The sequence below is a fragment of the Lytechinus pictus genome, chromosome 1 (genome assembly GCF_037042905.1).
Source record: "Lytechinus pictus isolate F3 Inbred chromosome 1, Lp3.0, whole genome shotgun sequence".
NCBI classification, from domain to species: domain Eukaryota; kingdom Metazoa; phylum Echinodermata; class Echinoidea; order Temnopleuroida; family Toxopneustidae; genus Lytechinus; species Lytechinus pictus.
In genome coordinates this window covers 27789912-27807173 of record NC_087245.1, presented here as the reverse complement: position 1 = coordinate 27807173, position 17262 = coordinate 27789912, and the positions used below count along the sequence as shown (strand labels likewise).

The 17262-nt window shown below is 37.6% G+C and overlaps 1 protein-coding gene across 11 annotated transcripts; it reads right to left on the bottom strand.

Moving 5' to 3' along the window:
* Positions 1-768: 768 nt before the first annotated feature.
* LOC129260410 (tRNA (guanine-N(7)-)-methyltransferase-like) lies at positions 769-16307 on the bottom strand. 11 transcript variants are annotated; one of them, XM_064099569.1, is made up of 7 exons: positions 10922-11017; positions 9284-9522; positions 7323-7435; positions 6776-6960; positions 4098-4211; positions 3703-3804; positions 769-1886 (listed from the first exon to the last, which is right to left on the bottom strand). In XM_064099569.1, exons 3-7 carry the CDS (start codon positions 7414-7416, stop codon positions 1755-1757), a joined length of 627 nt encoding a protein of 208 aa, XP_063955639.1. In that variant the 5' UTR covers positions 7417-7435; positions 9284-9522; positions 10922-11017; the 3' UTR covers positions 769-1754. The 11 variants fall into 11 exon arrangements, with proteins under 11 accessions (XP_063955639.1, XP_063955631.1, XP_063955603.1 ...); XM_064099561.1 differs by having other exon boundaries at positions 10933-11017; XM_064099533.1 differs by having other exon boundaries at positions 9284-9603; positions 10877-11005.
* Positions 16308-17262: the final 955 nt, after the last annotated feature.

Here is a 17262-nt window from a genome sequence, read left to right as displayed (position 1 = left end):
AGGAGAAAGAGCAATATAAAAGAGAAAGAAAAAGTTATTAACGTAAAATAAAGTAGAAAATATTTCGAAAACCTGTGACACCAACCAAAACTTACAATGGGTCCCGCTTAATTCTAACATTGATGCCGGAGAGAAGGGGGGATTTTCTGGGGGTAATTGTCCGGGGGGGGGGGGGTAATTGTCCTAGAACCGACCAACATCTTTGGAGTCTTGACCAACCATTACAACAAGTGGACAGCCTCTGGCAGACTCGCCTGCATTATGCAATTAAATATAGCAGCAGTGCTGAATGAAAACGACAATAGAATAATTATTCACAATTATTCACCTGAAGCTCAGGTAGAATGTTCAGCAATACTTGATTACCCTTATTTCCAAATTTAATGAACTAGGTCTATATACATTCTAAGTTATGATGACATTTAAAAAACTTAATCTTTGGACAAGATTTTGATGTTGATTCCCCCAACATGTTTTAAGTTCATTGACCCTAAATGACCTTTGAACTTTGTCATGTGACATGAAACTCGGGCAGGATTTTCAGTAATACTTGATGGCTAGCTTTCATGAACTTGGTCCATTATACTTTTTAAGTTATGATGACATTTCAAAAACTTAACCTTTGGTTGAGATTTCAATGTTGACGCCGCCGTTGGAGAAGCAGTGCCTACAGTCTTGCTCTGCAGGCAAGACAAAAATGATTTAATTCAATTCCCATCAGTTTTAGAAATTGACTTTTGACATCACAGAAAATATATCACATTCATACCACATCGAGAACAGAGTTTATTATTTACACATTAATCATAAGACTGTTGGAGTACATGTATATTCACCACTTGAGTTTCATCCAGTTATACTTTCAGAGTCGCATTTGTAAATTTATCTCAAAGATGCCATATTTTTCATGCTTAGAAAGATCCTCACCTTCTTATAGGTTATCAGAGTATAAAACAATATCCAACTGATTAACTTGTATTTAGTTTTCCACTGAATGGCTATACTGGTTTTCTGATTTTTTCTTCATTCAAACTTCAATTTAGACATCTGCTTATGAAGGCATTACTGACAAGAGAGAGCAGGTAAACAGCACCACTAGCAACATCTGTTGGGTTTTTTTCGAAAAGAAAACAAAAAATTATCAATGCTTCAACAATACGGTAGGACAGTCAATTTTCAACTTTGGCTTAATAATCAACTCAAGAGATATGATTGTGGGAATAAAAAAAAAAACGAGACAAGACATGCAACACAAATCTGGTGACTAAACTGAAGTGAATTCCTTTCCCATAAAAATTCTAGAGCATGTTTTAAAGATCCGACAGCCATGGGAGAATCTATGCATTGAATCCTGTTTTCCTTCATCAAGATTTTCTCCTTATAACCTTTCAAAGCATTGTTTGAAGAAATATGCTTCTTGGGCCACAGTCTTTAAAGGCAGTTGCCCTTACTGGTGCTATTGCAGAAAGGAGGGCACATGGACGTCATTACCTAGCAATCCTCTCTTGGCTTAGTGATGCTGCTAAATATGCCCCATTAACAAGTTTGCCAAGATAAAAGTTGACTGATCCTGACATGCCATTGTAATGGAGGGATGGATGCATTGTTTGGAGCATTTAGTTGTCTAATGATAAGGTCCACAAGAGAATCTATACATGGAATCCTGTTTTTCTTTATAAGATTGCCTCCTTATAACCTGTAAAATCATTGCCGGTTGAAATAAACGTCTTGTTTGGAGCATTAGGTGTTTAATGTTATGTAGTAGTAAGGGTCCAAGGATCTGGAATCCTTCTGAAGACTGCAGGGAATTTCTCTCCACTGTTTCTGGTGACCTTCTGACCTTCCTCTGTGCTTTCATAGAGTGCCTTGACGATTGGATCCATATTCTACACGGATACAAAGAATATTTTACTTTTGCTTTGAGTATTTCTCTCACATTGCTTTAAATTTTTGTCCAACTACATGTATATAAGTTAAGGAATGTATAAATCTTTCTCAAGGAGTATATTTTGAAAATAAAGATCTATTACACAATAATATGAGGCCTGTAATTTTTTTTTATAAACTTTTGATTCAGTATTTTCATTGACACAAAGAGTGAACTCCTTTGGAATGAGCTTACGGAACCATTAAAAAGAATGTTAGAAGTATTCTGTCCTTATCGTATCAAATTGTATTAACTTTCATGTTTATGGTGCATGTGAATATTTCATTTAGCCTTTTAATGGATTCAGCTAAATGGCCGATGGTTAGGATGATAGGGGAAGTTTACTTGCACCTGTAGTGCTCGGTCTGCTGAATATGAGTATTATCAGAATCAAGCTTACTTGAAGCTGAATAACATACTGTAACTATGCAAGTATTTTTTTTCTTCAAGTCACCACCTTTGAACACATGTTAAATGTAATTATTTTTGGTTTCTGTTTTATTTATTATAAAAGGAGAGGTTAGAAGTCATGATTAGAAGTGTGGCATCTAATCGACCAGCAACCCTTTGGGGATGACGGACCAAGCTTGCGTCCATACAGGCTGTGATGGGGAAAACCCTGTTTCAGTCCCAGGAGCAAGTAGCTCTTGCCCCTGGTCATATTTGGAGTGGATGGACTGCCCATTCCATCTACTTCATATCATCTTGATGGACAACCTATCATACTGTGATGGTAATATCAGGCCCAAAAGATTAAATAAGAAATATATTCTGTGTTTTATAGTGTTCTGAATCAGTTTCTATGATTTGCTACCAAGATTTAACTATTACTATTTGTTCAAAATGCCCTTTTCCGTGTTTATGGCCCCATTTTGAGCAATCTCAGAAATCACAGTCCATCCCTAAATACCAAACCGAAATCTTTGGCCTGGAATGTATATTCTATTAAAGCAAACTGAGATTTACTAATACCCCTTCCTGTTAGCGGTAGAATAATGTGGCAAAATGCAGTCTTATGAAATTCTTAAGCTATTCATGTATACTTGAAGTGCACTATGAGTACTTTGAGCACATTCTAAAATATAAAGGCGGCCGGTCAAGCCCATCTGAATGGACCAAATATTTGTTCATACACAAAAATTTTGAGCTATGTTTGAAGTAGAAAAATACCAAGCAGTGTTTGAAAAAAAAAGTTAAATGTAGTTCGACTGAATACTTTTTCAATCTCTGTATGGCATTACAACGATATTTTAAACATTGCCTTTCATTTGAGGGATAAGCAGGATTATTCAGGAAGAGTAAGCCTCTTCAAAATGCAGCAGCTTAAGAGTCAGGTGGCACCAAGTAATCACCTATCGACATCAAAGGCAAGTAAGCCAATTTAACTTAGGCTATTAATCAATACACACTCTAAATTGGTAATGTGATGGACACACAAAAAAATTCAAAGGAGTCAAATAAATAGAAAATTAATAATTGAGTATATGAAAATAAGAATAACCCAAACTTACATCTGGCTAAACCGAGTTAAACATGGAATATTGATGTTTACAGTTGAGCCCATCTACATGTACTCTGTCATATCCTACAATTCCACCCACAAGTGTCCAAAATGAATCAAAACCTCACCAAACTCCTCATTGCACTTACAAAGAATTTTTTTCTTTCTTTCTTGATTTACTACAAATGAACTTTCATGGACTTGGGCCATCATACATGTACCAAATGGTTGCCAATTTGAGGAACAAAAACAGATTTATTTTTCATTGACTCACCATCTCTTCCTCTGATAACCTCTGGAATAGAGGATGTTCCTCAATGTGACGTGACATCCATTCATGCATCTCCTTCACATCAGTGATTGTATACACCAGGCCCTGTATAACAGTCAAAATAATTTTCTTTTAAATTAACAAAATAAATGAGAGCTGGCAGAAAAATGGTTCATCCTTAGCAGATATGAATCAACCAATATACAGAAGCCGTTGAATCAGTGTACAAGCCCGTCTTCAACAATAACAATAATGATAACAATCACACATTCTTATATAACAAGTAAGATTTGTTTTTTTTTAAATGGTAAGTCGTTTGGAATTGGAATGCTTCTGCATTCTATTATGACATCACAAGCATACCCTAAAACATCATGTAACAAAAGAAATAGTCTTACCCCTTCTCCTAAAACATAAGCGTATTCTGCAAGAAGAGTTGGACTGATGATTCTCCATTTGTGTTTGGTCTTTTTGAAATGAGGGTCAGGGAATAGGAAGAATAATTTCTTCAGCTGAAAAACAAACAAAAGACAAGACAACATGCAGCAAATAAGGGTTAAGTGCAGATAAGAAATGGCACTCGTCAAACTACCAGTGGCGACCGCACAGAAGCGTTGTTAGCATAACAGAACGCTAACATTAGGGCCAGTCACACCTTTCACGGGTGACCACCGCCTTGACGCATTGTTTTCACTAACAGAGCACTAAAAGTAGGCCTACCGGTATCGATAAACTCACAGAAGCTTAGCCGAATTCCTAATGATCTAAGAATAAAAGGCTTAGCAGAAGCTAACAGTGGCGCTAATGTTAATACAAATCACTAACAATGCCAAGGGCACCAATAGTGACGATGTTAGTGAATAATTTCTCTCTTTAAAACTTGTCTCCCTTTCTTATACCAAGTAATTTAAAATATACCTCGACCGAATTAAAGGGGTATTCTGGGCCCAACAATATATGAATAAATTGAGTATAATTAGATGAGCAAATTGCTGAGAGTTTCATCAAAATCTGATAAAAATAACAAAATTCTTGAATATTAAAAATTAAACACTGTATTTTGCAACTGATATTACTGAGCAGCATGTGGCCATGAATATGCAATAAATGGAACAATAATGCCATATCCTCTAGCTCTTTCCCCTTTTCTGATTTTATTTAAATGAACTCGAAATTGTCTCAAATGTATGTATGTCGCCCGAGTAACAAAATGATGATCTTTGAAGCAATATTCTGTGCGGACAAAATTTAAATAAACCTAATTTTGCATCTGATACAACAGACCCTCATTGCATATTCCTGAAGACATGAATATATAAATAGGGCCTAATGCAAAATTTTAAGATACCATATTTTTTTGTATTCATTTCCAATTTTTATTTATTTGTCAGTGTTTTGTTTGTCTCACTTTACTGTTCAAACCGTATTATTTTCTTCAGCCTGGAGTACCCCTTTAGGAATAGGTATATAGCGGGGGATGTTGATTAGTGCCAGGATATATGATCCTTTTCAAAGATTTTTTCTTCCAAGATCATTTATTTAGGTGTTTGAAGACTTTTTTTTATGAATAGACCCTACATTAGAAAGAAGAACAACAGCTGATAAAATTTATCGCAATATAACCATCATTGGCAAATACTTTATCATGAGCATGATGAGTGAAGTCTGTGAAGAGCATTTTCAAACAAAAGAAACTGATGAAAAGTGGGATTGCATTTCTTTGTACAGAATCTCCATCGTGATATCATGAAAGGCAATTTAAAAAAATATTTTTAAGCTTTTTCGATATTTATTAAATCAAATTAGTAAATATATATTTACTACCTGCTGCCATTTCATGTTTAAAATGTAATATTAATTCAAGTTTGTAGGCCTATATGATAATGAATTACATTCCTTTACCCTTTCCTAGACAAGATTCTAAACTTGTAGGATGTGCAAATAATCATCACTAAATCTAAGTTAAATCTAGATCACTACCATGACTACGCACAAATGATATATTTTGCCTTACTCTAATCCCCTAACAACAGCTTTCTCTGCCTTCTGTGCGGTAATTCAACCCATGTTGTTAGGAGCTGATTTGTTAATGGATAATACTATACAGATTGTGATGTCAAGCGTTGATATCAGATGTAAATAATGCATTATAGCCATCGCGGCGAGATTACCGGTTGTAACAGTGCCATTTGTTAGCGCAGTGTTAGTGAAATGTTACGCTAACAGCGTTTCTGTGCGGCCGATACAGGCCTACAGATATGAAAAATAGTTACCCCAAATTGGAAACACAACATGAACATGAATATTCCTTGACAACATTTATAAATGAAGAAAAAAAGAACTATTCCTATTTAGAAAAAATACATGCAATGAATACAATGAAATTTACTCAAAATAGATCAACATGAATAGGAATAAAAGAATAGTATAAATAATCAGGACACTACACATAAGTTCTTATATACTTGAGGTAAATTCTAAGGGTTTCCACAATGAGAATGAGTCTGTATTGAGGCTTCACAGTACACCATGCATTCATTGTTGGCATACGCTCAGTCCTGAAAAGGATTACTGAAATTCAGCGTTTTTGACAGGTGTGTTCTTACGGTCTTCACCAAGAATGTCTTTGAAGAACGAATCATTGAGTTTGGGTGGTCCCCTTCAGAACAAACAATATGCCCACAGCATAATAATCATGATGATAATGCTAATTATCTACCTGCCTATAGATACATCACCCTGACTGTAGCTCTAGCTGTTTAAAAGTGCTGGGTGCATGCAATGAATTAATCCTGCCGGATAGTCGGTACCCATTCACCTCACCTGGGTTGAGTGCAGCAAGATTTCGATCATTTTCTTGCTGAAGGAAATTATGCCATGGCTGAGATTTGAGCCATGACCCTCTGTTTAAAGACTAAATTCAGATCACTAGATCAAAATGCTCCACGGATACATGGTCCACTCTGAAACCTGCATACCGATTCTAACAACCTAGCCTGGGAAATGTGAAAACAATTTTCCCCCTCTTTAACAATAACTACCGGTAGGCTGTAATTGGTTTAGCCTTAATGCTTACCTGTCCCTTCTCAAAGAAATTTGGGAGATGCTTCATGGCGTTGCATCGAATACACGCAATGTTGGAATAGGAATTTGGATGATTTTGTCTCAATGCCTCAATGCGCTGCTGCACGTAATCAGACACCTTGATTCGAATCTCCATACCTAACATCAGGCTCTCTGGGTAGAGTGGTGACAGGGAAACTGTAGGCAAAATTGACAAAGAACAGGTTACAACAAAGTGTCAATTAAAAAAGAAAATTGATAAGAGAGAAAGAGAGAGATATTCAATTAACTTACAACTGTATACCAATGGGAATGATGATGCTGCTGATATCAACATGAACGGTAATCTTGCAAATGGCATTGATAATGTGAATAGAAGATGTAGAAGTAAAAAAAACATAAGAAAAAGAAGCTATGAAAAGTAGCTGGTGAGTGGGAGATTTTGTGAAATGGAACAAAGTGGGAGATCTCCCGCCATAAGTGGGAAAGTTAGTGTCTCTGAAGAAATGCAAAGAAAAAGGAGAAGACGACAACTCAATGCACTAATGCCATGATCTTACCCAATAAACCACCATATCCACATCCAATATCCAGGAATTCTACTTTACACTTGGCATCAAGAAGAGAAGATGGGTAGTATTGGCTCCAATCCATTTCAGATGGATTCAAAGGACTGGGAAAAAAAAGGTAAAAACTTTCAGTGCTGTACTATGGAGCTAGCAGTTTAAAACAAAGCCATTTCACCTATATTAACACACTGGACTAACATTCAACTTACAAGGTACTTTCATATCAACGGGGTGTTTTCCAAACTGCATGAACTTAAATATTAACTCAATTAGTGTCTGATCAATGTCTGACAATCTCATCATTTTCAGTATAGAGGGAGGGCATTTCTGCACACATAAGTATTTATCTTCAGATTCTTGAATATGAATTTATATAAAATTCAAAAAAACTTTTAAGTTGATATTATTTCCTATACTCTTACGAATAAATGCATGTGTCAAAAATCTCATAAAAATTTGAGAGAAATACACATCTATGATTATTATTTACCTTGGAAAAAACTTCCGCCAGTCATTTTCAGATTGGACAAAAATGGTGCCCTGTTCACTTTACACTTGATTCTGGGATTTTGGTGGGAAATGCTGCATTTTGCCTTTACAAGAAACACCCGAAATTTTATATTTTTCCAAATTTTAGCTCGACTCTTTTTTATTCAAGTCAGATATTTTGAATATCTTTTAAAGTATAAGGTTACACCTAGGATAGTTGATTGCTAATGTAACGTTTGTGGTCGTTGGGGGTCTTGTGTTTATTGGAATCGTGCAGATACATATATGTATGCGCTGACAAGGGGCACTCCGCAGACTTGGGACACCTTACGGACCTTCCCATACTTTTTGCATTGGGTTGGATGCCCGTGACCAAATTTAAAGCAGTTTGCCAGTGCTTGCTTGACGTTAGTCCCCCTTGTCTGCTCACATGCGTATCTGCACTATTCCAGAAAAAGAAGATACGGGACGACCACAAACTTTACACATGCCAATACTAATCACTCCATAGAGTCTAGACCTTTTAGATATTCAACAATTTAATTTAAAATCCGACTCAAAGTTAATGGCCTAATCAAAAGCAGACCATGATTGAGTCGGTTTGGCTGTGAAATGAAATACAGAATTTCAGGCATTTCCTGTGATGGCCTCAAAATACAATGTACAGTCAGCCTTTCTAATCAAATTCCCTGAATCGTGTCTTAAGTCAATGGGTACACTGAAATACCATGCCACATATTAGGGCACCATTTCGAGGGCGAGGACAGTTTTCTAGTCTAACAAAGACAAAATCAAACTCTAACGTTAGATCAGCATCATTTCTTTCAAATTTCTGTTCAAATTGAGATTTTCGGCTCTTTCATAAGAAAATAAACTCTATTGACTGAAAATATATGTGAAATAAAAAGAAATTCATGTTAAATCTTACCTTAAATAGCTAGGTGCGCACTGCGCAGAATGCCCCCCCCCCCCTCATAGTTAGCATGGCAGTGTATCCTATTGCCAGACACTTTTATTTTAGTGCTTTAAAACTAACAACTAAAGAAAATACAATCAAGAAAAATTTGCACTTGCTAGTCCAAATTTTATGGAAATTATGAATATGATAAAATTATTTTCTATTTACCATCCGTTTTTGTTTGCTTTGGAAACTGGAACCTCAAAAAAACGAAAAGTTCTCTCCTTCTACCCCAGTCTCGATCGGCCATTTTGTTACAATTTATAACAAGAATGGCCGATCGAGACGGGGGTAGAAGGAGAGAACTTTTCGTTTTTTGAGGTTCCAGTCTGTGCCCAGATGTCAGGAAACTGCCACTCATTAGACCTTCATCCATATAATTGTGGTAAGTGCATAATTTCTGTTTTCACAATTCATTTGGAGAAATATTTAGACCATAATTCACCCTAGTCCCGTGAGTATGGCAAAATACACGGTAAGCCCCTGAGCTCCCTGGGTTACTTACCAGAAAGAGCCCCGGTGCGTAGCGAGAAGGAGTTTCGGCAAATATTACTTCAGCAATGAAGCGATGTTTGCTGACTACTTCGAAATCCAGTGTCAAACACGGTCCCTTGTAAGAGGTTAGTATATATATACTAACCTCGTATTAGTGTGAGTGGTTTTTTGGTGGTATGTACGTCTACGTGTATGAATCATGCAATAGATACCAATAGAATCCTGACCCTGGCCTGGCTCCGTGGAAAACTACTAAGCATACATTAGATTAGTAAATGTTTTTACTCTCTAGGAGCCTCCTGGCTATGGATTACTCCTTTCTTGGCAATCCTGTATTTTAGGGGTTTAAATTATTTTAGGTTGCTAACTTCAGGCGACAGCTCCACGACCGCTGACGCTGTTAACGGTAGTCCAGTTATTTCAGTAGTGCGTACGTACGTGCCGGGTATGGCGGGCCGTTAATATTATTTCTTCATTCTATAACCCCCCCCCCCCCCGCCATGACAAGTAACGCTGATTACCGTTGGTTTGATATATAGTTTAGTTTAGTTTACTCCATCCAACGATGTTGTAGGACTAAGCCTGTTCATCGATCAAAGTAGAATGTCTATTGCTGCTCTCCTTCAGACAAAATTAGGTGTGCTACTTATGTTGGCAGGAAGGGATGCTTATCCAGTCTATTCTTAAATGCAATCACTGAACAAGCAGTAACTACATCTTCTGGGAGACTGTTCCACACATCTACCACTCCGTTAGCAAAGAAAAACTTACGCACATCAAGACGTGAATATCTTTTCTCTAGCTTTAAGGAATGACCACGTGTTTTCCCACCATATCTCAGACAGAAAAGCTCAGAACTTGTATCATAGTAACCATGCTGATATTTGTACACGTCAATCATGTCACCTCTTTTACGTCTATGACTGAGTGATGGCAATTTCAGGAGGCGAAGACGTTCAGAGTATGATAGGTGCTTAATACCTGGGATCAACTTAGTAGCTCTACGTTGGACACTCTCTATCCGCCTCTGCTCACCCAGCTTATATACCATTATACTCTTCATCCTTCACCCATAAGTGCTCAGATATACCCCCTAGGCCCTATTATCCCTATTATCTTTTTTGCCCCAAATAATAAAACCCCCTAAAACCAAGGCGTGCTGCATGGCATTATATTTCTTCATTGCATACCCCCCGGCCCCCTGTCCCGGCCATGACTAGTCCCGGGTCACGTGACACCCCGACGGCTATTCTAATCTATACCACACCCCGGCCCCTATATATCGCATGATACCCCATTCCATTGCTGTATACTAGTAGTCCTATAGTATAATAATGGCATTAACCACCCAAGGGTTCATTACATGCCGCCGCGCACAGAAAAATCAAGCCATAGAAGTCGTGTGTTGTGGACCCAAGAAGTGAGATCCCAGCACGCGCGACCCACTAGTTAGAAATCCACTGCCAAACGCGGTTCGTGGTGCGAGGTTAGTATACTAATACTAATAGTAATACTAACCTCGCAATACGTGTGAGTGGGCATTAACGGCCCGCCATACCCGGCACGTACGTACGCACTATTTAATATACTACTACTGAACTACCGTCGGTCGTGGAGCTTGAAGTTAGCAACCTAAAATACTTTAAACCCCTAAAATACAGGATTGCCCCTTTCTTAACCCAGGGAGCTCCGGCCCGCGAAGCGAGCGCGGGCCGGACCTCCCTGGGTTACCATAACCTTGTTCATTGAATGAGTGGGTTACCCCTTTCTGAGTCAGAGAGGGGGACAACGTAAAATTGAATACATGGGTAGGCACGGCCGTAGTCACTAGATGGCGCTGTCGCGGAAGTGCTCAAAATTTGTACGCAAGCTTCGTTCGCATGTCAATCATTGCAATCGCATAGCGATGCGATATCGTCAAAATTAAGCCCCTGTTAGCGCGGATGTGTATGATATTTTCTCTTTGTGATTGTCCTCCCGTGCGATGAAAAATATGTCATCGTATTGCACAGGACTTTCGCGAGCTACCGATACCATTTTCGTGCCCCAAATTCCATGAAATCTTCCGAAAATAAACATGAAAGTGTCGGTAAGTCGAAAATGTCTTGAGTTGCTTTCAATTCTTACCTTATTTAGTTGTATTTCTTGTAAAATGGGTCTCGAAGGGTTCCGGATTTTCCGTTGATTGTGAAACTTGAGTTGATTTCCTTTCTGTGTATTGCAGTGAAATTGCAGCGCGGGGAATCGCAAGGGCTGGGGAAGCCCTTCTCAGTGAGGTTTGCAAGCTGAGCTGTCCTTGAATTTGGTCGAATTTCGAGCCATTTTAATCGCGCGCGGGATGATTAATTTACATCATAATAGAGATTAAGATTACGTCACGTACGTGCGTACCTGTGATACACACAGAAATGAAATTGAACTTGAATCACACGGAATCACAGTCAAGAAATGCTTTGTTTTCTTCGTTTGCTGAATGATTTCCTGAATTTAAAATCATGAATAAACACCAGAGTAATGACATGAATAAGATAATCATGGTCATATTTGAGAAATAACTAAATATTTTCTGAAAACGAGTGAAGATGATGGGGCAGTGATGTGCATGCACTGGAAAATGAACATTCACTGTCGGTGTCAGTGCCGTGGTGTCGGTGTTTTACTGCCAATACTGGCTTTACTTTTGCCAACTACCGGTAGATTAAAAACTCATTTATTGATATGTTTATTGCAATTTTTGAATAAATGGTAATACAAAGTGGGGAAAAAAAAGATAAATGAAGATAAAAATAATTTTGACTAAAAACTTGTCATGCCATCACCCCCCCCCCCTAAAAAAATACCCACTATCTTGAATGACTCAGGTAATTTAATTTGTATTGAAAAAAATAAACAATTGTATTTATGCATTTTATATTTCTGATTCTTTCTGCCAGAATACCAGATGCCATCATGAATAACCTCACCACCAGGTTGAACTCCTAAACATCTTGATGATGACTATCTCCCGAGATATATCTTGCCTTCTTGAGATTGGAAGTTTTAAGTTCAAGTCAGAGCGACCTAAGGCCCTACTACCAAGAAGAATCCAGATTTACATAAAAACAAATCCCACGAAAGATACAAACTGATTTTACTATTAATGTGTAGTGTGTGTGTGAGACACTGTTTGTGTTTATTTTGATGAGGATCTCCTGTCTCTTTTTATTATTTCATTGACTGAATGAATGATCAATACCTAAAAGTGAGAACTGATTTTTGAGGAGAGTAGATAAGTGTATGGTTTTGAGTGAATTTGAGTAACTTTTGTTTTTATTACCGGTATTTTTTTCATCATTATTATTATTTTGCCTTTTATTACATATTTTCAGTTTATTTAACATTAAGTTTAAGTAACCAAACTTGATCAAAGTGTTCAATTTTTGGGATAGAATTTTGTAATTTCATTTATCAGGTAATAAAACTGAGTTTGGTAAATCTAAAAAAGGACACTAAAAATATGAACACTTGGAGATGCTCACTAAGATGAGGAAAAAACATGAAAGGAACTGGAACTTAAGTGGATGTTATAGCATGCCTTTCGAAGATCTCCAAGCACCTGGAATCATAGGCGGTGGAAGTGGGGGGGGGGGACGTATCCCACTAAATTTTAGGTGGGGAGGGGACGACCCCCCCCCCCCCTCAATTTTTTGTTAACCTTTTTTTTTTTTTTTTTTTTTGGGCTTGTCAATTTTCACTTTTGTTTCCTGTGTCCCCCCCCCCTAAGATTTTTGGTCACTATTTTTTTTTTTTTTTTTGTCAAAAAGTTTTGGCGGTTCCCCCCTAAAATTTTTGGCTTCCGCCGCCAATGCCAGGAATGATGATGTTCAACTGAGAGTCGCTGAAGTGGAACTTGTTGCAGAGAATGATTATTCCAGGACAAGTTAGATGATATTACCCAGCCCATACATCACAACAATGGAAGGGAGACAATATACCCCTGTACTACGTGAAGTATCATATTATCTTCAGGTTGGTTTGGAAAGTAATAATAGTCCTCTAGTCAATATTAACGTCTGTCCAACATAATGGTACTATCGAGCAATTTGGGGGTTCAATCACAAACAGCAAAAGTTTAGTAAATTGACACTAGTAAGATAATTAAACAAATATAATACAGCCAAACTGTCTGACCCCTTACTTGACTACTGACTTAACTACTTATTAAAAAATGACAAGTGATGCTTAGGCCCTTTGTAACCATTGTATTGGGCAGACTTTGAAGCAGATGACTAGAATTCATACTTTCATGAAGATGAAGGAAGATCAAAAGAATTATTACAATTTAGCAAATATGAAATTAGAACACTGTCATGGTTATAAAAAATAATGAATTTCTATCAAGTAAAATGACAATACAATGTAAGAAATAATTGCAATCAAGTAATTTCATTTGCAAAAGATATTTTCCATAATTTAATAACCAAATTTCTCAAGATAATATTCTTCTGCACAGAAGTGTATGACACGCTCAGTGTAAATCATGCTGTTTATAAATCTCTAGGAAACCTTTTTTTTCAAAATGAAAATACATGTAAACTTAATAAAAACCAGGGGTGGATCCAGGATTTATCCTGGGGGGGGGGGGGCACATTTTCATGATGAAAATTTGTCAAGCAAAAAAAGGGCCTTGCTTTCCGGGGGGGGGGGGGCATACTTTGGTGAAAATAGCATATTTTCATTACAAATCTCGACTGAGGCTAAGGGGGGGGGGGGTGAGCCAGATGTGCCCTCCCCCAGATCCACCAGTGATAAAAATCAACATTTGTGAAAGATGGCATACGTACCTTATACTGAATTGGTAAATTCAATGCATATGTCTACAAAATGAAACTGACATGTTTGAATAAATTGCTTATTTTTGTTTCTAGAAAGAATTCATTAATAACAGCTTAGAGTTATTGAGAAAACATCAGGCAAACATAACATTCTGATATGCAATAACTAAATCTGTTTTAAATATGCTTTGTTTATGTCAAAGGCTTTATCGAAATAAGATTATGCTATAATTTATAAATTACTGCATTTTGGAGCCCATTAAAATTCAAAATGAATCATATAGGGCAGTGCCACACCTTATTCACTAATATAAAGGAGGGGTGCAGCTGAAAAATCTCATCAGCAGGGGCAATAATTTTCACCGCCATTTCAATAGTACTATTAGATATCCTGAAAACACATAATTAAAATAAAATTAACTTTCTCTCAGGAAGTGCCCCTGTATACTATTACAGCCCTTGACCAGTATATTCTCTCAAGAGGTTCAATAATTCCTTCTCTTCCCTTAATTGTAGAGTCGGTTCGGGTGCGAATGTGTCTGAAAAAAATGATAAGCCAAAAAAAAAAGATCATTAGTAAAAATTGTAGAGTGAACAGAACATATCATTAAAATAAAATGACAAGCAAAAACAAAGATTGGTCTGGCATTGGAAAATAAAAGGAAATTAATGAACACCGCCCCCCCCCCCCCCCCCCCGCTTCAACATTTTTTGTTGTTTGCTTCTCCTGCTTACAACTTTATAACTTTACCTGATACACCATATATGGACCTTTCAAAACTTTTGGCTCCATTATCATGACTTTGCCACTGTTCAAGTATTATTTATTTGAAACCAATGCTAAGACTATAAGGTGAAATGAAATTGTATAAAGAAAAAAAAAATTCACAAAGTATAAAATCATAATGATGTAGGTTATGTTGAAATTAGACCCTGGACTGGACTCAAAATTAGATCAAGTGTAGTGTAGACCAAATGTAAATTACACAAAGTGTAGACCAAATGGCAATTTAAAAAAATTAGACCAACTGGACATTTCGCAAAATGAGGATTAGACCAAGTGTAGACCAAATGGGTTTAGCCCATTTGGCATTAGACTAAATGAGAAGTGGGCAAACTGCATGTAGACCAAACGAATATATACATATTTCACACTGTGGAACTGCATGATATAAAGCCAATTTTATGTACCGGTATTTGACAAAGTAAAAAAATTGTAATTATGTAGGTTATGCTGAAATTAGACCAACTGGACATTTCGCTAAATGAGAATTAGACCAAGTGTAGTGTAGACCAAATGGCAATTCAGTAGACCAAATGGGTTTAGCCCATTTGGCATTAGACTAAATGACAAGTGGGCAAACTGCATGTAGACCAAATGAACATACACCATGTACACATATTTCACACTTGGGACTGATAAAGAGAGCCGTAGCAGACGACGGAGATGCGTACATGATCTGCGTCCGCAAATAACGTGCACGCATGTATGTACTAACATGAAAAACAGCATATGGGACGATCTTACAAAAAATTGCACATGCGGGGCTATTGGAGAGTCACAGCAGATGACGGCTAGCAGACGCCGATGGGCGCGCGCATTTAGCGAGCACATCGTGATCGTTTTAACTATCGATAGTACGTACAGTGTATTAAAAAGGTACCGCGATGTCTATGGCTTTTTCGGACCATGTTGGTGCTATGAATTTCCTTTTTTTTACAGTTTAAATGAATTTTACGTAAGTTTTAAGTGGTTTCACATGATAAATTAGATATTAAGGAATATTTTGATATCATTCTCTCGACAACAAACACATTTTGAAATTCTTGTTGTCCTGCCTAACATGGGACCGAAATCAAGCGGTGTCTAACCTGGCCCGAGCTGAAAAGAAAATATCTTTGATCAATGCCATGTAAACTTTCTTACAAATTACTTACTATTCGAAAGTGTGATCTGACATTGGATTCGAATGTGCCCTCTGCCTATAAAACTTCTTTTGAGGAAGCTGTCTCGTGGTCGTGGGCGCCGCCATTTTGAAGTGATTACAGATTACCACAGAGCTTTGAGCGTCAAGATAGATTACTTTTCTTTCTTCCGTAACATTCTTTCGCACATGATTATAGGCGGCGGAAGCGGGGGGGGGGGGGGGGGCGGGGAGGGGACCTGTCCCCCTTAAATTTGACGTGGGGGACGATCCTCCTTAAGTGTTTAGTTGACACCCCCTTTTTTTTTTTGCTTGTCAAAAAAATTTAGGTGGTCCCCCTAAAATTTTGGTTGATACCCTTTTTTTTTGTTTTGCTTGTCCATTTTTTTTTTTGTCCATCCAAAAATTTCAAGTGGACCCCCTAAATTTTTTGGCTTCCGCCGCCAATGCACATGATGAGAGGGGGTCGGTTCTTCTTTTGCAATAGACCTATTCAGGCTCTGCAGCCTGATCTCGAGAATTCAAAATTTATGAATTGAAGATGAAATATTACAGTATCAATCAAAGGCAAAGCCTATATCTAAAAGTGTTAGGGGGATTGCAGAGTGGCACTTTGGTGGGCGCAAACTTTATGCAAAAGAGTGAAATACATTATAGAGAATGAAGAAACATATAGTCCTGATATGGACATAGTAATACACCGGTAGGCCTATCCATCATAAAGAGATGCTCATAGCGCAGTAAATGAAAGAAGAAGAAAAAAAAATAAATGAATAAAAAGAGAAAAAAAAATATAATTACTTACAAAAGCTCGAAAGTAGGTTTTCAGTGAATATTTGAAAGTGGTGAGACTTCGGACATTTTGGGGGAAATGCCCATTCGTTATTGCTCATGCACATAATTTTTACTAAGAATTACTTAACTTACTTCGGCCTATTATCACCTCCTTTTCTAGGAATCAACTGTGTTACAAGGGCAGGCGCGACCGTCCCTTTTTAGCAGTATAGGCCTATGATGAAAAAGAAGAAAGCAAGAAAGAAGGAAGAACCACTAAACGGTAGATCTTGGTTGCAGAGGCGGCGGAACGTCAGGCTCATACAATGAAAGGGGAGCTAGCTAGGGCATCTATATTGTTTGGCAGCTAGACAAAATACCCCTCCAATTTCTTTTTCCGAGCCTGCATGATCATGTTCCGCCGCCTCCGCTTGGTTGTGCATTATCCTAGCCTCGATCCTGGCATGTGATTGAGG

What these genes read in the sequence shown, in the direction of transcription:
- LOC129260410 (XM_054898395.2), bottom strand. Translation starts at nt 16,120, where the DNA reads ATGGCGGCGCCCACGACCACGAGACAGCTTCCTCAAAAGAAGTTTTAT. An exon ending in TGGATATGGTGGTTTATTGG is followed by an intron (nt 6,961 to 7,322) that starts GTAAGATCATGG and finishes TTTTGCCTACAG; the next exon opens with TTTCCCTGTCACCACTCTAC. An exon ending in ATTTCTTTGAGAAGGGACAG is followed by an intron (nt 4,212 to 6,775) that starts GTAAGCATTAAG and finishes TTTGTTTTTCAG; the next exon opens with CTGAAGAAATTATTCTTCCT.